The sequence below is a fragment of the Hipposideros armiger genome, unplaced genomic scaffold (assembly GCF_001890085.2).
Source record: "Hipposideros armiger isolate ML-2016 unplaced genomic scaffold, ASM189008v1 scaffold_46, whole genome shotgun sequence".
NCBI classification, from domain to species: domain Eukaryota; kingdom Metazoa; phylum Chordata; class Mammalia; order Chiroptera; family Hipposideridae; genus Hipposideros; species Hipposideros armiger.
Genome location: NW_017731396.1, coordinates 5,149,970 through 5,171,148, shown reverse-complemented (window position 1 = coordinate 5,171,148; position 21,179 = coordinate 5,149,970). Strand labels below are relative to the sequence as shown.

The following is a 21,179-nucleotide window of genomic DNA, read 5'->3' as shown; positions in this document are numbered from 1 at the left end:
GTAGAGGGCAGTGTCACTGGCCCTCATATGTGGGATCCAAACCGGGGCCCTCTGGCGTCCCAAGCCAGTTCTTAACCATCGCGCCACTCGGCCGGCCCTGAACTGTACAATTTTGAAAATGGTTCAAATGGTAAATTTTGCTGTGTATTTTACCACAATTGAAAACAAGAATCCCCACAAAACTAGGGCATTGTCTTCTACAGACTTCTGTGTAACAGGATCCGGGGCCCAAGAGAAGTATGCGGGTCAGGGAAGCTGCCCCCACTTAGGCCCGAGCATAACTACTTGCACAAATGTGCAGTCATGGCGGCAGTCTGGTGGCCAAAAGCGGGAGCCTGAAGGTGACTGTCATTGGTGAGAGCCAGTCTCAAAGTGGTGGCTGTGTGATGGTGATGTTGAAGGGTTTTAATTGCTCCTGAATTAATGTGCTTACTTCTCACCCCTGGGGCGCCTGGGTTTAATTACTGTCTTAGGTCACATATACAAATGAGCCAGGTCCCAGTGGACAGAAGCCCTGATTACGCAGTCCTCACACGCTGCAGCAAGACAGGCAGGAAGAAGTGAGGACGCCACTGGCTAGGCGGCCTCCCATTAAGAGCTGATGGAGGTGGTGCTGGTCTGCCCTATTTCTGGCTTAGGTGAGCTGGAGGGTTCAAGGTTGTGACTGGGGAGTCCTTGTGACCTTAAGGCACCGGGAGATCAGTTGTCAGTGGCTGAGAGGCCCTGGAGGACCTGAACTCACAGAACACTTCAGGACAAAGGATTTTTACACAAAAGGAAAGAAATGGGAAGATGGCCTGTAGGGAAGACCATGGAATGGGGGTTGCAGGTTCAAAAGCCGCAGAGGGCTGGGCAGGTAGGTGAGGGAAGCAGGCAGGTGGGGCCGCAGCTGACCTCAGAAGTGGATGGCCCACTGTTGCCTTCTGGGCATGCAGGCCCAGCGATGTGATTTCCCAATCCACAACTGTACGCTTTAAATAGGCGCCTCTTACTGCATGTCAATTACACCTCAGCAGGTTGTTAAACTGCTGGCTGCTTCAGTGGGTCCCAATACCTCTCCGCCTGGGCTGCTGTGAGCTATCCACTCCAAACTCTCTCCTGTTTTAACCATAAGTGCTTTACCTGCTCTGCAGGCCTTCTTCCCCCTTGCCTACGTCCTGTGCCTTCCTAGGTAAGCGTACCAGTGCCTGTTTCATTCATTTATCCCAAGCTCGAGCCTAAGGCCGTGTGATCCTATACCCACCCTAGGCAATAACCCGAGGCTGTACTGTTCTATTAGCCCCGTTTTTACCGATGGGGAAACTGAAGTTGTTCAATGGAAGAGCCCGAATCCAAACCCACGTCTAGCCCCACCTGTGCTCTTGGCTGCTGTCGGGGGACCAGGTGTTGGGGCCCCCACTACTTGGAGGCGGGCTCACTTGGCTGCATCTACAGACCCCCACACAGGATTCCTGTCAAGCAGGATCCTCTCAGGGCCCTTTCTGCAACAAGGCCCAGGTCTGTGGACCGCGTTGATTCACTCAGCTGCCATCTTCAGGCCTCAGCAGCATTTGTTTATAAAAGAGAGAGGTTTTCAGGGAAAACCTGGCTACTTCCCACTGTCTCCTTGAAAGCCTGGTGGTCTAGCTAGGCCCAGTCATCAGCGGCCCTGCAGTTCACTTACTCTGCACCAGTGGTTCTCAAGCTCACTGCACATGCTGTCAGCTGGGGGACCTTAGAAATTGCTGCAGCTTTAGATTCCAACCTGAGATCAATTTTCCCGATCTGGGTAAGGGGGGATGCTTTACAAGCTTCCCGGGGGCTGCTAGTGCATGGCCGAATATGAGACCCACTGCCTCACATTTTTAGTTTGCTTATGTTAGAATGTCAGAGATGCAGTTATTTGGGGGTTGGAGGACACGAGTGAGAAATACATGTTTTGTGGAAAAGTGTTTGTCATATGCAGTTAAAGTTAAAACAAAACAAAACCACATAAAGCAAGGCCAGACTACAAACATGTGCGAAGATGTTTACTTTAAAAACACTCCAAGTTCGGGCCGGCCAAGTGGCGCGTTGGTTAAGAGCTGGCTTGGGACGCCAGAGGGCCCTGGTTCGGATCCCACATGAGGGCCAGTGACACTGCCCTCCACAGCTAAGATGCTGAACAACAGCTCAACCTAGAGCTGGGCTGGTGAGTCGCTGGGGACAGCATAGGCTGCAGCCCCTGTGGCAGTGGGTTGCCATGGGCTACCGTGTGTAGCCAGCAGCCAGCGTGAGCGGCCAGCAGCCGCAGTGAGCGGCTGTCCAGAAGCCGGCGACTGATCTGCCTCACCCGGGAAGAGCGCAATGATGGTGCCAACTTGGGCCAGTGAAGCAACATCCTCCACAACTAGACTGAAGAACAAAGGGACAGCAACTTGTCTGTTCCCCTTCCCCCAACTCCCCAATAAAAATCTTTAAAAAAACAACAACAAAAAAACACACTCCAAGTTCTTGTAAACTCAAGTGATACAGAGGCATGTCTGACATTCCAGGTCCTCCGAAAGCCCAAGAATGGCTTCCTGGAAACTGGGAATTGAATGTGCTTCGTTTCCGCTGGGTCAGAAGTTGTCCGTCAACTGTCCTGACCTGCGGCCTCACCCATCTAGCTCGCGGACTGCTTTCAGGGCGGAGCTTACCTGCAAGGGCTCCTACCTACGCTTGCCCTTGAATCCAAGAGTGATAAGTGCCTTTACCTGACAGTCACTGTTTTAAAATCAAAGAGTCAGAAAAAGCTGACATTAAATCAAGTTTAAAAATACTGCTGCTGATTTGCTGCTTTAAAGCTGGGATAAATACAAACACTTTAGACTGTCGGTGCAGTTCAATGATTCACTTCCCTCCAGAATCAACTTTCAGATAGAAACCAGTCATTAAAACCTGGAAAGGGTGAGTGGTTCAGGTAGTATGTGCGAGTTGTGCCATGTTAGGTGGAAGTAGGAATTTGCTATCGTTATTTGGGATTAATTATGGTTTAAGACATGTATGGGTGCAGCATTGACAGAGGGTAGACTGTGATGGCTTTGTGACATGTCTGCCTGACTAGAGTCCTGTTATTCAAATACTAATCTAGGTACTACTGTGAAGCTATTTTGCAGACACAATTAAAATCACTAGTCAGCTGACTTTAAATAAGTTTTCCTGCATGACTGCGTGGGCTGACTGAATCAGTTGGAAGGCCTTAAAATCAGGGCTCGAGTTCTCACCATGAGTCAGTGTCCACCTGTGAACCAGCACCTCACCTGTGCCGGTGAGCTCCGCCCTGGTCACCCTCCCTTCTGCATGGCTGCCTATGGAACTTTGGATCTGCTCGGCCAAACGCCATATCACAGAAGCCAGTTCCTCGTGATCAATCTCCGAACATATGTATCTTCTACTGGTTCTGTCTGCTTCAGGGGTTAAATCCTGACTGACAGGGATAAGCAATGAACAAGAATGTCCACAAGGGGGCCCCTGGCCCCCCCCCCCAACTGGGTATTAAAACAATTCAACAAACTGATAAAAATTTTAGGGGAAGAAAAATAAAATGCTAATAAAACACCAAACTTTTCAAGGGGTGGACAGCAACCACAGCATTTTCTCTAAAATAAATGGACTACCTCACACACTTCGCACACTGTGCTAATTAATTACTCAGGAACACTGCTTTCTGCAATGTTAACGTTAATATTGTCTACCCAACACAGTGGACATGAGCTAATGAAGCTTTTGAGCACTTGAAGTAAGATCAGTGAGGAATGGAATTATTTTATTAATCGAAACAGGGTTCCAAGATCTCTAGATGCTCCACCTCTTAACCCCTCTTTTACCTGTTTCTCCTCCCCTTGCCCAGGACGGTTCACTTCACTCCAGCAGACCCTCTGGTTTGGACATGGTCATGTGACCTAGAAGCCACTGCCCTTGAGATGATCTGTAATAGCTCTGCAATTGTATTTTCTCCCAAATAAGACATATGAACTTGGAAGTCACCCTGCCTCCCAGCTCTGACCCAACTTCTATCAAAGGACTTGGCAGGCACACCTCCTCTCTCACCTTTTGCCTAAACTACCCTTCCAAGAACTCATGCAAATGTCCTCAACAAACTCCTTGTCCCCTTTTTGAGGACAGAAAGCCTCTAGGTCTTGCAGGCCTACTGCAGCGCCCCACGACGCAGGACACGAGGACAGACTGTCCCATACACAACACACACAGGGTATTCCTACAGGTCACTGAAGCCTTTTTATTTGCACACAAAACCACTGGGGATCTCGCCTGTGACGACCTCGGAGATTACAATGTAGATACACACTTGGCTCCCGACACTTGGGAAGCGAGGTGACAAAAACGGTGACTCGGGCCAATCACACGACTACAGAGCTAGGGTTTCCAGCAGGGTTCCAGGTTGTCAAGTTTGGCTGTTGTAGCTCTAAGGAAGCGGTGAGAACTCACAGGGATGGGACAGGGCAGTTAACTAGCAGAGGCTCCTGCAGCGTTGGCTGGGGGCCTCGAGCTGCCCGTGTGGACACCAGGAGCAGAGGTCTAATTGGCGGACCAGTGACCAGGGCTGAGGCTTCTGCCCAGAGCTTACTTGGCTAGCGGGTTTCTGAAGTTCCTGCCGGCAAACTTGGCCTTGCTGCCCAGCTCCTCTTCAATTCTTGGGAAGCAGAAGGATGGAGAGAGAGAGGGAGGGAAAAAACAGAAGTCAAATATCAATGTGGTAAGTTTTCTCACCCAGAGACGTGGTCAGACACACATCCTCCCAGGAAGCCAAGACCCCAACACCCGCATACGCCGTCCAAATTATCTTTTACACTCGAGCGCTGAGATGCGGGCATAGAAGGGCGTTCTGTTCAGCTCTCATCCTCCCAACTCAGCCAGAAAGATCGCCTACATGCTGCCCCTTCTACTCCCCCCACCCCCCCAATATTTCTGAAGGACAAAGTAGAAGAAATGTCAGGATTGCTATTTCTTCAAACATCAAGTATTTTCTTTAATGAAAAGACAACCAGTGCCTTCAACAAGTGGCACGGGAAACAAAGGAGGGGAACTTATTGGAATGAACACGGATGGGATCCTGGGGAGACTGAGTAAATAAACGGACTTGGTACTGATATTATGGAATCATTACTAAGTTTGGGCACGGAAATGGTAGAGCAGTTACATTGAAAAAATAAATCTTTTCTGAGATATAAAGTATTTACAGGTGAAATCATAAGATGTCTGGAATTTGCTTTAAAATTACCAGCACAACAATCACAAGTAGGGTGCAGAGACAAGCATGGAGGAACAGCAATGGCTACTGCAGCTGGGTGATGGCAAGGGGTGTACATTCTACTGTTCACTGTTTATTTTCAATGCTTGGAATTTCCCAGGATAGCTTTAAAGGGGTGAGGTGGGAGGACGTATGAAATGGACATGCCTTTCCCCTGCAAGACTGGAAAAAGTAACCAAGGGGGCGGGGCAAGTTACCCTGTGTTTGGGAGCCTCCTAAGGATAGACCGAGGACACAACTGAGACAAAAGTGGGGGGACCAGAACGTCTCAAGGCACCCAATAGGGGAAAACCTGCTGTTTGCCCTTCGGCAGTTTTCTTCATCTCTCTGAACCCCATTTTCCTGCCCACAAAACAAGGATGCTAAGTGAGATTACTAAGGCTCCCATAATTTGGACTGTCCACAGGGAAGCCTGTTCCCTCTTCTGCCAGCAGACGGGCAGCACTGTATGGGACAGGCTCCTGCTTTGGGGCAACACCAAGGCACCTTAGGTTGCCCTAGAGCAGGGGTCAGCAAACTGTGGCTCGCGAGCCACACGCGGCTTTTAGGGTACGTTCCGTCTCAAAAGTTTGCCAACCCCTGGAAGAGCCAATCCTGTTCTCACAACAATTTAAAAATTATTTGAGAGCCATAAATATATGTTTGCATAATCACCATTATGTGAATAATATCCTTTAAAAGTTTTATAAATGAAACTATGATATTTTATTTTCATTTTCAATTTTACTTCAGAGCCACAGTTTGCCGACCCCTGGTGGCTCTTCTGTCTCAAAAGTTTGCCAACCCCTGTCCTAGACCCACCTCTGCCCAGCCTGACACCGCTTAGGCCCTGACCCCCTGATCTGAACGCGCTCCAGAGCCAGGAGCTCTGAGTGCGGGTACCCTCCTTACCTGAGGATCTGGTTGTACTTGGCCAGGCGCTCGGATCGGCAAGGAGCACCAGTCTTGATCTGGAAGGAGAAAAGGTCACTTTTGCTTACAGTCGGCATTTCAGGCAAGGGGAGGGCGCAATGGCAGAGACAACAGTTTCTTAGGGAGGATCTGACCCTAGGAAGGGGACAAAGAGGGCATCCAGGACCCCATCTCTCCCCACCCCCCGGGATCTGTGCTCAGTAAACTGAGGTCAGAGAGAAGGAACAAGGACCAGCTTTCATTGCAGGGAGCGCTTTACCTGCCCGGTGCAGAGCCCCACCACCAGGTCGGCGATGAAGGTGTCCTCAGTCTCCCCGGAGCGATGAGACACCATGACGCCCCACCCACTGGACTGGGCCAGCTTGCACCTAGAAGCCAGGAAAACAACCGACGGCCTGAGTCCACCTCCTGGGCACAAGAGCCCCCGCTGGCCCTGCTGATGCCATGACCCACCATCCCTGTCAGGAGAGCAGGGGAGGGGCCAGGGCCTGGGAGCAGCCAGCACACTCTCAGCTCCTGGGGAGATGATGACCCTCGCCCTCCTCTTAACTCACACACCCTGAGACCCTCATCAGCCCTCCAGCCAGGTTTGAAATCTGGGATTCAGCCTTTTGAGGGGAGAGAGACTTGTCTCCTCTGACGTTCTCCGTGTAAAATTAAGGCTTAGGCCATAACTGTCAACACCCAGTCCCCTTGGTGCCATCGCTTACTTTAAAAGCGCCCCCACCCCACAAGTTCAATTCTGAAACCCTGTTACAATTCCAGCCATGGGGGCTCCCAACACCAGAAAGGGGCTCTTGGTCAGATTCAGCCCCTCGCTCCCAGAATGCTGCTCCCAAGGGCACTTACGCCTGAATGGACTCGGTCACTGAGCCAATCTGGTTCACTTTGAGCAGGAGGCAGTTGCACGACTTCTCGCCCACAGCCTTGGAGATGCGCTTCGGGTTGGTCACAGTCAGGTCGTCCCCCACGACCTGAATCCCCGAGCTGGCAGTGAACTTCCGCCATGCTTCCCAGTCATCCTGGTCAAAGGGGTCCTCGATAGACACCACTGAGGAAAAGGGGAGCCACGCCTCATCAGCGGGGTCCTCTGGGTCTGCTGCACCCCAACCCCACAGCCTCTTCCTGTCCCGACTCGCTGCTCACCTACAGAGCAGGAACAGCTCTCTCCCACACTCGGCCTCCCAACCTACTCCTGTGACAGGGCACAGAAGCAAGCTGCATTCCTGGGAGCTCACACTTACTACCTGGGCTGCTAACCTGTCCACGTGGTGTGAGTCTAGTGCCACTGAGAATAAGAACAGAGCTATGGACTCGGAAGGATGAGGACCCGGGTCTGCATCTCGGCCCCGCCTCCAACAAGTTATTCAGCTGACTGGTTACTTGCAGCGGCTTAGAATCAGGCTCCCTGGTCTGAAGCCTCGCTCCGCCATTTGCAGAGTAGCCTTGGGTAACTTCCTGCCTTCCTTGTGCCTTGGGTTCTGCTCTTATAAACCAGTATGAAGAGTACCCACCTAACCTGTGCGCATTAAGTGCCCAGCTCACAGTGTGCATAACAAAGCTCGCTTTCCTCACCTATATGACAAAGCAGGAGATGGTTGTGACAGTGACAGCAGGCAATCACACTGCAAACAACTTATCAGTGTCACTGCTGGCTGGCATTGAAGACCACCTCCTGACTCCTCTGCGGCACCAAAGCACCTCTGTGAAGCCCTTGGTGCACTGTGTGCATCTGAGCTGGAAAAGCCCCCTCGGGGAGGTATGTGGTGTGGATACCGCCCACCCACTCTCATGCTGTGGTCATCACCCACCGGCCCAGCTGCAGCTGCCCTGATGCTCATGGATGGCTGGAAGGGGCACGGTGTCCCGGAAGCACTTACCTGGGTAGTCCTTGATGAAGGACTTGTACAGGTTGGCCAGCTCGTCAGGGGTGATGTACCTGTTGGGGTCATCGGGTGACTTGAAGTCCAAGTCATACTTCCCAGACCTGAAGAACTCGGAAGCAGCTACATCCATGCCAATGACAACCTTATCGGTGTAGCCAGCTTTCCCGATGGCATTCTTGAGCAGCTCCAGGGCTGGAAAGACATGGTGGCGACAAGCATGAACACCAGGCAGGTAGAGCGAGTTTCCCTCTAACAGCTGCCAAGTAGGAACCATAAACAAAGACCAAGAGGCGCTCAGGCCCCAACCACCAGTTTCAAGGATTCCAGTTCCTTTTTCTGCTCTGGGGCAAGAAACCTCCACTCAACATCCCTGGCGCATCACCAGTGGGAAACTCGGTTTTGACTCTAAGAGATTCTCACTGACAGATGCTCCCAAATTTAGCACCCAGGAACGCTGTGTTGGCCAAGATACAGTTACAGTGACCAGCTGGGACCAGCTGTCCTGAGGACCAGGCTTTAAATAGAGCAAGGCTTGGATCCAATGTGGAGCTGAGTGGAGGGGAGCCCAGGACAGTGGGGCCCTGCCTCCAGGCTCTCTCTCTCCGGGCGGTGCAGCCCAGAGGGAAACTAACAAAAATATGTGGATCCCGTTCCACAGCAAAGAAACCCAAGCTGTTAGATTAAACCATGTGATTGGGCTATTTTTTATTAGTCAAAATGGCCAAACACCACCAATTTCCTATGGTTGACCCAAAGAGCAGGATGGGTATTTTCTTTCATTAGGTGCCCGTGAAGGTGACAAAAGATGCTTGAGCCCCACTTTTCCTTCTAAACAAAAAACCTAGCTGTGAATTCTTGTTCTAAGATTTTCTGTACCTTCTACACAATTCTCACATTGAATTCTGTGCCTGAAAACTCAAACTGAAACACAGCTTGTGTGAACAGCCCTGTGGCTGAGTGGGCTAAAGGAGTGACCGATCACAGTCGTGAGCAGACGGCAACTACTCAAACACAGAACAGATCTCAAACCTTTGTCATCACCAGGTGGGGCAAGAAAAACAAACAGCCTCTCTGTGCCCATCAGCCCAATTTGAACAAACCATCAGGCCATTCACAAGTCAAACCAATAAGGAAATTCCTTGCTTTTTTTTTTTTTTTCCAGTGAAGTGCTAGTTCCCGCATCCCTCTCCAAAACAGTCTGCATTTTGATACGTGATGAATGAAGGGTGGAAAGACCAACGCTGCCTGGGTGGCAGGTGTGGAAGACATGCCAACAGAGGGGGCAGTGCCGTAGAACTCAGAGGTCCCTCTAGAGCCTTTACCTTCTTTATTCTCCAGGATGTTGGGAGCAAAGCCGCCTTCATCACCGACGTTGGTGGCGTCTTTCCCGTACTTCTCCTTGATGACATTCTTCAGGTTGTGGTACACCTCCGCTCCGATCCGCATGGCTTCCTTGAAGCTTGCCGCCCCGACGGGCAAGATCATGAACTCCTGCATGGCCAGCTTGTTGCCAGCGTGAGAACCACCGTTGATGACATTGAGGGCCTGGGGAGACACAGAGAGGAGAAGTACAGCCCCCGGCCCAGAGAAGCCCATGGAGTGGCAGCAAGCCCGACATTCAAGTGCACGGCCACATGTGGTGACGAAACGCTCCCCAGTCTCTCTTGACAACTGCAATCACCACCACCAGAGGTGTTCCCGGTTCTAAGCACTGGCTACTCTCTGGGCGGATGCACACAACCCACCAAGTACAATTTCCACCCCCCGGCCCCATCAACCATTAAGGACTTGGGGAGCAGGGAAGTTGAGTAACTCGCTCATGGTCACTCCTAGCAAGTGGCAGAGGAATTGTCTGCTGCTGGGACCTCCAGAGCCTGTTTGTATCCATCCGCTGTGTCGGAGAGCCACGGGTAGACGAGATCAAGACTTGGGCCATCTCGGGACCCCGGGAGAAAGCTAATAACTCTACTCCTCCTCTGGGAAGTTCAAAGCCACTCACCGGAACCGGCAGGATGACATCAGAGTGGCCAGCCAGGTCAGCAATGTGGCGGTACAGGGGCACCCCCTTTTCAACAGCTCCAGCCTTGCAGACTGCCAGGGACACGCCCAGAATGGCATTCGCTCCGAATTTAGCTAGAACAGAGCAGAATTAGAACAAGGTGTTTCTCACTCACCAACCTTTCCCCTGCTGCGTTCTGCCTGTGAGCACACCGTGGATTGTATCCTGAACGTGTATTTTCCATATTCAAGCCAGAAATGCAAACAGCACTCCATGCAGACTATCTGCTTTTCCCCTTAAGAAAGCCCTTTCTTTTGGTGTATGGAACTCTGGCAAGTTCCATGAATTGCTTGTCTAAAGGACAACCCTCACTGGAGTAAAACGCTACAGACATGCTGCGGTCACCTGATTATGCTTGTGACATTTAAAATGTGATTAAGTTGAGGCAAGACAACAAGAGACCACAGGCGGTCATGGAGTTCATTGTCAGGGACCACACAACCTCTTCCCAAAGGATGTAAAAGGTCTTCAGGAGACAGCACCTCCAAGACCCAGCTCAGCCACTCACATTTATTTTCCGTCCCATCCATCTCGATCATCAGTTTGTCAATCTTCTCCTGCTCCACGACACTCAGTTTCTACAGGGAGAAGGGAAGATAAGCTGCTTGGGGGAAAGTGATGTCACTCTATCTGCATGACCTTTGCACTTCTGTCACGGATTCGATAAAACATTGAAACCGTGCAAAGTCCAAATCAGTTCTGTTATACATTTGCTTGGTAGGCAAAAAAAGGGGGGTGGGGAATCAAGAGAAAATGGGGAGACACAAAGCTGCCCTTCCCTTGCTTAACAGTTTTCAGGCATGTCTCCAGGCACTAAGGAGCCAACAATGAAATGTACAAGCCACGGTCCTTGTGTCACAAAGGTCAGTCTCCCCAGGGGGTCCAGACACATTGTACATAACATGGAATCGTCTGGTGCGTGCTGAATAGGTATCACTACGAAGCAGGGTGACTTCGGGGCATTAAAAAACAGAACTCATTGTTCACACATGCGAGCCCTGCTCTTCAAAGGCGGGCTGCACCCTGTCATCACTCTTTTGGTGACCTTCAAGGACACCAAACTTCAGCTGATGGGAGAGGATTTCTGCAGGGGTTCAAAATCATTTAGTAAAACAGCTGATGATCAAAATGAGTATTTTGGGTGAGATTATAAAGTAATGAAACTGGTGTCTTGAAAACGGGCTCAAAGTCATTTTTAATAAAAGTTGGTATACCTCTGAAAACTTTGTAATTGAATCATAATAATGTATTATTTTATTTATAGTGTTCTTTATATAAAAACTAATATATGAAAAAACCCATCTATAACTTCATTATACCATGTTAACAATTTGGCGTCTTCTGCTTTTTTGACAAGGCATCTTTGGAAAAAGTCTGGAGTCCCCAAGCAGATGGCTTCAGAGACCACCCCTCACTAGGAGTTTGATTTTAGTGTGTTCCCCCAAGGGAAAAAAAATGCCCAGAAAAGCCCTGCGTGTTAGGTTAGTCCCACCAGGTAAGGACACCAAGGCACAAAGAACAGGTGTGTGTGGAGGTGCCCAGGAGACTGCGACGAAGGGTACACTGGCAGAGCAGAAATGAGAAACTGTGTCTGGGGACCAATTAGTGCCGCCCAGGCCAGGCCAAAATAAGCAAGCTGGGGAGAGAGAGGAGACGGCCTGCCACCGGCACACAGATGACTCAAGGAGGGCGAGACTACGCCCAGGAAGAGAGGCAGCGGAGGTGGAGGGTTTCGGCCTTGAGGAAGCTTCACTAGCCGGGGGTTTCAAATCGCTCCCTGCGCAAGTGGCACAGGGGTTATCGGGGAGGATGAATGGGGCGAAACTGCTGAGCAGGTTGGGGTCTGGGCCCCTAGCCCTACTTCACCCACAGCGTCACTACTTTTAATCTGTCTGACGTACTGAGGTTCCAAGTAAGATTTTATTTAACAAGAGTTCCACTGCTAAAGCCAGTAGAAATATAGTAAATAATTACGCAGTTCAGGAAAAATGAGTCAGTCACCATGGACACTACGTCCAACACCCCTGGATCTTAACTTCCCAAAGGTCAAGATAGTTGGAGGGAAAAACCAAGGCTCTAAGGCAGCCTCCCATCCCTCGGATCCAATTCCATGCGCTGTTAGACGTGGACACACAGACGGTGGGTTAGAAAAGGCAAAACGACTCTCATGCTGACAGGGATCCAACCGGCTTCCTCAGCGCTCAGAATAAGCTCTTCCAGACAGGAAAGGCCACTGGCCTGGGGGACGCTCTGATGGCATTAATATACATTAGTTATTAGGAGACGGGTCCTACCTTGCTAATCAGGGCAGGCGCAATAGTTTTATTGATGTGCTCAACAGCCTTTGAGACACCTAGAAAGAACAATCAAATCAAATTACTGACATTAATGGGAAACAGGCTTGAGCAGCGCTGCTGGAGAGAACCGCTATGACGCCAACCCAGGCAGTCAGACGCCCACCAAAAGACCTTCAATGGCACCTTCTTCAGGGCCCCATGTCCCTCTCCCCCCGAAATCGGAGGACTTTCTGGCCCAGTCTGAGTGCTCTTACCTAGGACCCCCAGGGTTAGAGCCGCACACAGAGCAACCTCAGAAGGTCTGAGGGGATTAGTTGGCAAGACCATGCACTGGATGCATCAGCTGCAGGGACTAACGGATGCCCAATGCATTACCTGCGTGCACAAGGCTGGTGCCAGGAACTCATTAATATACTTAACAGGTCTGGAGACACCTGACCAGTAGAGATCGACAGAGAAGGAAAGAAGAAACAGAAGAGAAATGCTGTGAAGGACACGGAGAGGGAGGGAGGAAATAGGAATATGGACAGACCACGTATCCATCCTCATTACAATCAAGGCACAGCACTGTCTGCTTTCAACAAGTCCCCGCCTGGGCTATGTGCCACTGCTACCCATGGGAGAGCCTCTAGAACTTCAAGTAGGACTGCAAACCTTGCCTGCCTACGGCACATTCACTGGGACTCTTGGCACAGGGTCTCCCAACCTGTTTTCATGACTGCCCCCCCACACCCCCTGCCTTTTAAGACTTTTCTCCTAATTGTCCTCCCCCAAAGGCATAATGTGGTCCTTCGTGGGCAACAAACCACAGTAATATTGTAAGACTTTTTTGCCTCCCCCAAGAACCAATTTCTGCCCCTGGGGGATGGTGCCCCACTGTGAACGAGCAGGCCAGCCCTCTCCGCTTTTCTGTAATTGGGCTACCGGGTTCTATCTACAGAAAGGTGAACTTGCAGGAACTCTTAAGAGGTCAATCTGCATATAGCACCCTCCAGAGGCCAGCTATGCCACAGAGTGGTGCTTCTGTGAATCAGTCGACAGAAAGATAAAGCTATGACAACTGCTCTGTAGGTCACCATTAATGAGAGTTTAGCCAAACCTTCCAGATGATTCCCTTCTAGATCCCTGAAGAGGGCTGATGGTCTGGAAGGCCCCTAGAGCCTTCCTGGGAGACTGGCAGTCTTCTTATCCTGAGGGTCCCTGACCTACCCAGGAGATTTTCACAGACGGGAGAAACAAGCATTCAAACTCTTGCCCGAGTTTAAAGGCTTAGGGATTCTGGAGTCAACAAGCCAATTTTTCCAGCTCTTCCATGTGCGGGGTACGTGCTTGCCGTAATACTGTGGGCCAAACCGAGGTTGCCCACCCTCAAATACAAGCCACGCAGAGTGAGGGAGGCTGTGACAGGCCAGGAGCAGCAGTGGAGGCGTGAAGACACAGTGCAGCCACACCCCAGAGGCAGCCCGTGGGTGCTGATGCTTACCCTTCCCCAAGTAGCGCGTCTTGTCATTGTCCCGGAGCTCTAGGGCCTCGTAAATACCAGTTGAGGCACCACTGGGCACAGCAGCTCTGAAGAGACCTGGATGTTGAGGGAGGAGAAAAATAGTTTAACGGTTAAGTAGGTGCCTCAGTTGGTTAAAAGCTCGCTCAAGAGTGCGAGCTCTGAGCAACAGGGTTGCCGGTTTGATTCCCAGATCCAGCTGAGCTGCCAACAGGAGGCAGGATGGCTCAGCTAAAACAAAACAAAACAAAACAAACAAACAAAAAGTTGTCCACTCCCCAACCCCCACTCACAGATGGCACTGTCATTAGGAAACACTGCTACTTCCTTCCACCAACTGGGAGGCTCAGATAGTCTGTTCTTGACTTGCACATTTTTATGACTCTGCAATGTGGACCCTAAAGCAAAGCTGATGAATTTCTCTAGTTTAGAGCAGAGCTTCTTGAATTTTAATGTGCATAGGTATCACCTGGGCTTTGTTAAAATAGACTCGGAAGCGGGAGATCCACAAGTCTGCATCTCTAACGAGCTCCCCTGGCTGGTGCCCTGCGGCTGGTCTGTGGACCACCCCACCCCCAGCAACAGAAACACGTGAGCCACTTAGGGAATTTATGGTCTAGCAGCTATATTGAAGTTAAAAAAATTCAGTATGTCTTATTTTAGCCAATATGTCCAGAAAGTTATTATTTCAATACATAATCACTAGAAACATTATGAGGTATTTTAGACAGTCCAGCTCGAGAGAACTGTTGCTAAGTCACCCTTGGACAAGTCGGAGACTGAGTCTCTAGCCTTTAAGCCTTAACAGTGTTGGCTCAAGAGGAAATCTCTATGGCTCCTTTGTTTTAGTTTAAGCAGTGAAAAATGCTATTTGGGGGTTCTCTGCATAACAGGAAACCAGGATAAACTGGGGGAAAAAGGAATAAAGACAATATAGGTGCAGAGTTTACTAACACAAGAGCATAATTAAGACTGAATCAGTTTTGCAGATACAGAAATCAGCCATCTGGCTAAACCTAGACCGTGGAACAGAAGACGGCACATCTTGGAGGACAGACAGTGTCACGAAACGTACTGCAGAGATCTGGTTGCATGGGCAGACAGGTTTAGGGGAGCAGAAAGTACAGGCAGCCTCTTGAAGCTACTTCAAACTGTAAGCAATTTCCCCCTCTAAGGTATGTGAAGAATGGGCAGGTGTGTGGGGATGTGAAGGCAAATGAACAGAGAGAAAAAACTCAGCCAGGTATTGAATGATGTGTTGGGATGCCCGTGTCCTTGCCATGATGGCGCGTTGAATAGGACACACGTTCCTCGTGACACAGGCCCTGGCTTTCTACGTATCCATCAGGTACTGGACTGGGTGAAGAAGTGACGAAAGCAAGGGTGACCCCAATGTAAATTATGGACATTGGGTGACAATGTGTCTGTGCAGGTCTAACTGTAACAAATATGACTGCTCTGGTGGAGGATGCTGAGAGTGGGGTGTGTGGGAACCCTGTACCTTCTGCTCAATTTTACTGTGAACCTACAACTACCCTAAAAAAATAAATACTAAGAAAGCAAGAAGTAATGAAAGGCTAACAAATCCACTAGTTCCTGTTTTTTGAAAATAATTAAGACCCAAGAAAGTTCCATTTATTTAAATTTCAAAAAATATTAACTCTAGTCATTTTAAAGTGCTTCAAAGAAAATGCCCTACTCCCAACAATCTTCTAGCATCGTGGGTCTTTTTTCATTGTTGTTTAAAGTCCGTTAATTTCCAAGCAGAAAGTTCCACTGTTATCTAAGCAAGCTGATCTCATAAGGTACAAGGAAATTCTCAGCATCCTCTGAAAACCCATGGTATTTGCCATAGAGCACATGCTCAGTTGAAACCCCCATCTGAAAGCAGCCACCACAGGCAGACCTCTGCCCTATGACATCTAGACTTGAGGGGCCTTCTTTCCCTGGGGGAGGGAGGGGAGGAAGGGAGAGGAGGGCTGGGCAGGGAGGGGTGGAGGTTCCACAGCCAGGCCTGTGATTCACAGCTGTGACTCAGCTCTGACGGGCAGGTCTGTGTGCTCAGCACCACTGGGTGACTCTGCCAACAGCTCCTCTTCCAACCTCACCCACCACCTCCATTTTGAAAATAGCTGAGACACTGGTGGAGATAACACAGGGCTGCAGAGGCACTGATTTTCTTTACGACTGAAATTCCAGGAATTCAAAATTAACGTCCTTGCCCATGAGCTGCTACTGCTGCTTCCTTTTATGGTGAATTGGTGTTTTATTTGGTCATTTTTGTTTACGACTGGATTTTCTTAAAGTCAGAAAAGGGGGGAACTTTTACGAGTCCTTATTCTATTCTTTTCTCAGGGGGGGCAAACTCCTCCTACGGGAACTTATAGCAGGCAAAGCTAAAGGCCTCTTAAATGTCTCAACACTGGAAAGTAAAAACTGTCCCTGATCCCTGGTTTGAGAGTAATTTCTGGAAACAGAGATGACAGTGCTATATTTGCACTTGTTGATTGGGTCACATCAAGCTCTGACGCAAACTAGTGATGGAACAAGTTATCCCCTCTTACTTCCCTGCCTCACTTCCCAAGGAAGCAGCAAGGGAAGGACTCACAACCCCCAACGGCCCCGTCAGAAATCACAACCTGCCAGCACGCACAGACAAGAAAAAAAGGCTTTTACAGTTAACAGACTTTCTCTTGCCTAAGGCTCTGTCGTTTTAAGGACGTTTTAAAAAAATGGAGGGTGGTGACAGGAACTACCGAAGCAAAGATGGCACATACCTTTTGCGGTGCAGAGATCCACCTCCACAGTGGGATTCCCACGAGAGTCGAAGATCTCTCTGGCATGGATCTTGAGAATAGACATGGTGATTTTCTGTGGGGGAAACAGTTTACATTTTCTATAAACCATAATGCAGCCTTGGTCATTCATTCAAGTGGTCACTTCTGAGGATTGCTAGACTAAAAGAATCTACACTGGACTAAATATTGGACATAGGAAGGCTGGCTAGAGTGGGCAAAATGCCTGCTGGAAAGCAGTGGGAATTGCTCCTAAAAAGTAGGTTAGGCCCAGCTCTGCAAAGCCTCCAACCCCAGCAGTTCAGGCCTTGTCCTATAAACAAAGGCTGGCATGGACACGGACCAAGTCAGGACCAAGGGGACATGAAGGTCACAAGCAAAACCACCTAAGATAAAAAAATGGGGTGGGGTGGGGGGTGGGGAAAGAGAACAGGAGGAAACTCTTAATTCGTAGTGAAATAATGAATTACAAGTTTGGGATGTATTTCATCAAGTTAAGCTTGGGGCAGCAGGAGGATGTTCAACTGGTGGATAAACTGTTGAGTTTGGAGCTCCTTGGTCTAAGCACTATGATTGTTGCTACCACCAATTTCTGGCCCTTTTCAAAACTCACAGTACTTGGGTCTTTAGTAAGATAGGACACATTGATAATGACATCTAACTAGTGCTTCTTTCAAAGGGCATTTTACCTCCCTTTTAAAACTTAATTATGAAATGTTACGATTTCTAAATAGAGGAAAGATTCGCTCTTTGAACACCAGGATATTCCAAGAAAAGAGTCTTCCTTTCTTTTTAAATTTCTTTTTCTTTTTCAATTACAGTTGACACACTATATTATTATATTAGTTTCAGGTGTACAACACAATGATTAGGTATGTACATAACTGGAAGAGTCTTCCTTTCAAAACACTGTCAAGCAGCAAATAGCTCGTCCTCAAAGGAAGCCCCTCTCACTTTTTTCTCTAAAGAAGAAAACGAACAACTGTGGATGAGAGGAACTGAATTAGTGTTCAGAAGCCATTATCGATTTAGCTGGGCTCCTCTCCAGTGTCTTCTTTGGAATGTTCGGAAGCAGCAAATGGCATCTTTTTTTAACTTTCAAAATTAGGTACTGAAGTCCCCTTTGTGGCTTTGTTGTCTGTGTAACAATGGAGTTTTATTCACTGGGGGATAAAGAGGTATTTAGTTTTTAATCTATGATCTTACAGAGAGGCAAATTTGTTGAAACATATTTTTTAGTTTTAGAATTTTAGTGAACTTTGAGTTTTGGAAAACCATATACCTGTGTAAATTTCCATCACCCAAAAACGTCCATTCAGGCTGTTTTCAGTCAAGCTCCCCCCCGCCCAGGCAGCCACAGATTTACTTTACAGATTGCAGATGCACTTTTAAACACATCTTCATTACACTACCTCAGCATCCAGCTGTTAAAGAGCTCATTTTTCGTTTCATTTTAGTGATATAAGACAAGGTGATCAATTTCATCACGTGAAAATAAAACTCAACTTGTCTTTAAATTGGATAGAAATACAGTCAATAACGTTCAGGGAGCTCGAGCAGGGCGGAAGGCTGGTCTGACTAGGAGTCTCACCGCTTTTCATCTGCCCACAATGAACCCCGGACCAGGGGTAGCACGAGTGGACCGCGCGGTCAGGGCCTACATGTGCCCCGGAGGCAAAGTCAACCTACGGGCCCACACCGCTCGGAGCTTAGACCACATTGCGGAGGAAGCAGCGAACAGGAAGCTTTCTTAAAATACATCCTTTTTACGTCAGATCACGGCCGACTGTCGGAGGCCAGGCCCGGGAGCCCGGCGCAGCCCATGCCCGATCTAGGCAAGGTCGCCTGGAGGGCTTCCCAATTATCCAATGGCTCTGCTGCAGTCTCCCCAAGAATAAGCACCTTCTGAAGTTGTGTTAGTCACTGCTCATTCCAGAGCAGGGACGGGCTGGGCACCGGCCGCACAGCTGCAGGCCGAGGGCCACCTGCGGGCAGCAGGGGCTGCTGGTGGGGGAGGGGGAATTGCAGCTTCCTGCACATCTCTCCTTTCTCTGCCCCTTCCTCCATTTTAGGAAGGGCCTGGCATTAATGAGCACCGAGGGTTAGGCCTGTACCTCCCTCAAAACCTTCCCCTCTTAACGCCTTGTCGGAAGGCGCTCGATTCCTGACCTCATAGTACAGTTATGTGGTCCCGTAACTCCGTAATCACAGTGATCCCTCCGGAGAAACCCGGCGCCGCGCCCCCGCCTTCGGACTGCTATTCTGGCCGCGGGAGGCAGGCTCGCACGTGACGAGCCGCCCTTCCCACGTCCCCGCTGAAACCCTAGGTACGCCGTCTGAGGGGCAGGAAGCCCCCCGGAGAACCTGCACGAGGCGCCTGCTAGGCGGCCCTACCCCTAGTCCTTACCTGACTGCTGGACGTCGCCGCCCGGGAAAGAACACTGTTGCAGACACGGAGGTCGAGCGCTAAACTGCGTTAAGCCTCAAGGTCTGGGCACTCTGAGCTCGTCTCTGCACGGACTACCCAGACTTCCTGTTCAGCTTTGGGAGACCCTGCCCACTTCTCGCCACCCCCGGCCCGCCCCCTCCGTTCCTCCTCGCCATTGGCCCTGCGCGCCGTCACTCAGGGCTCGCGGGAAAGGGGTGGGACTGCGGCCCGCGCTGCAGCCTGAGGGGGGGGCGACGACCAACGGAGGTGGGGCGATGCTGCGGGGGGGTGTAGGAGGGAGAGGCGGCCCTGGCTCCGCGGCCACTGCATTGGGGTGCGGGCAAGCCCCTGCCCACCTTTCCCTCCTGGCCCGCTTTGGGACCTCTGGCTAAGCCGAGTCTGTGGCGCCAGGACCCCAGAGAGGGGCGGGGCGGCATGGCCGGCATGAGGGCTCGGGGCTTCATCACGTACTCCGAGTCCCGCACGCACGCAGCGTCGCTGCGGCGCTGCACGTCCGACCCACGACCTTGATGACGACCTTCGCGGCCCGCCCTTCCCGCTCCGCCTCTTCCCACCCCGTGGCGTGGTGTTGGAGACCCCGTCGGCTTAGAGACGTTGCCGGCTGCGGGTCCCAACCAGCTCCTGGGGCCGCAGAGCCGCGTGCCGGGGGGTCTCGTGCGCTCGGTTGTCCCTGCTTGCTACGCTCCCGGCCGCCGGTCTAGGTGACCTGGACCTTTGTCCTTGCACGGGGACAAAATATCAGACTTGCGAATCAGGCCCCTAGGGCCGAAAGGAAGTTCACTTTCCCTTAATTACAGCTAAGGCTTTTGGAGCGCTTCCTATGTATAGGGTATATCTCCGTGTGCGTCCCCAGCGTTAGTTCATTTTCTAGCTCTCGTTAATGTTGCATCTTTAGAGGGGACTTCATCTCCCTCCTTTTCCTACTTAGGTCAAATCTACCTGGCTTCCTGGGAACCATACATGTAGTGATTTGGAGTGGAATTTAACACGGATGCGGGGGTTTTCCCAAAGTTCAAATCAGTAAAGTTCCACGGTAATCTGGCAAATGAAAAAGGAAGGTGTGGGTGCAATGATTTTACCTTTCTGATCAGGAAAGAACAGATACCCATTTAAAATCAGTTCTGCAACACATCCCTCCCCTCCGAGGGAGACCTGAGGCCACCAATTCTGTTTTCTGTATTTCTCAGCATTCCTCTTGGTTTGTAAGTCTGAAGGCTTACATCAATGGCATACATCTCAGTCTCCACATTGCCTAGCACAGAGACATCCAAATATGTATTTGAATTTAATGATTATTTCTTCTCAGCTGCAAAAACTGCCTGTCCTTCTTAACTCCTAGCATTTTTTATCCCCTAGCTACTGGCTTGGGTTTCCAAGGCATTGGGTCAAGGTGAAGACCTATTGAATCCACGGTATTTGTTTCCCATTGACTAAGAAGCAAGAACTTCAGGATTAAATTCAGCAAAACAGCAACAAAGGAATTGTAAAATGTTTCCTAAAGAACTAGATGAATTTTGCAAGCAGAGTTTGCGATTTCACCAGCAATACACGGATGTTTCAGACTGCTTCAAACCAAGATCCCAGCCCCGTGACTCAGCAGCAAAATAACAGCCAACATCTCCTACATCTTCTCAACAAAAATCAGCCAGTTAGAGCTCTTATTTTCACAGTAATTTTAAGGTGTGGCCCTGAAAGGGCTCCAAAACAATCTCTTTTATTTTACATTAAAGTTGTTAGAGAGATAAAGATAGAAAGACATGGCTCTTATTACTGCTCTCTGGCCAGAACCAGCAATTCCTAGCAGGAAATCAAATGTAAAACATGATATCAGACAGCTGCTGTTGCAAGATTCTTGGGGCCACAGCACAGTGTTCTGAGCCAGCACTTCGACCTCAATTGTAGCTCATATGTTAATGATTAGTAGAGATGCCCTCAAATCTTTTCCAAAATCCACAGGCTGCCAGATGCCCTCCTTGTCTCCACAGCTCCTGAGGCCTTGTTAGCAGGCAGT

General features: G+C 49.9%; 1 protein-coding gene across 2 annotated transcripts; it reads right to left on the bottom strand.

The window, feature by feature from the left end:
• Window positions 1-4,211: 4,211 nt before the first annotated feature.
• ENO1 (enolase 1) lies at window positions 4,212-19,260 on the bottom strand. Of its 2 annotated transcripts, none has more exons than XM_019639837.1 (12): window positions 19,127-19,260; window positions 16,702-16,795; window positions 13,907-14,002; window positions 12,799-12,857; window positions 10,635-10,704; window positions 10,067-10,200; window positions 9,390-9,612; window positions 8,062-8,259; window positions 7,031-7,232; window positions 6,441-6,549; window positions 6,161-6,219; window positions 4,212-4,651 (listed from the first exon to the last, which is right to left on the bottom strand). In XM_019639837.1, exons 2-12 carry the CDS (start codon window positions 16,784-16,786, stop codon window positions 4,582-4,584), a joined length of 1,305 nt encoding a protein of 434 aa, XP_019495382.1. In that variant the 5' UTR covers window positions 16,787-16,795; window positions 19,127-19,260; the 3' UTR covers window positions 4,212-4,581. The 2 variants fall into 2 exon arrangements, with proteins under 2 accessions (XP_019495382.1, XP_019495381.1); XM_019639836.1 differs by lacking the exon at window positions 12,799-12,857 and adding an exon at window positions 12,421-12,479 and having other exon boundaries at window positions 19,127-19,259.
• Between the last annotated feature and the right edge of the window lie 1,919 nt (window positions 19,261-21,179).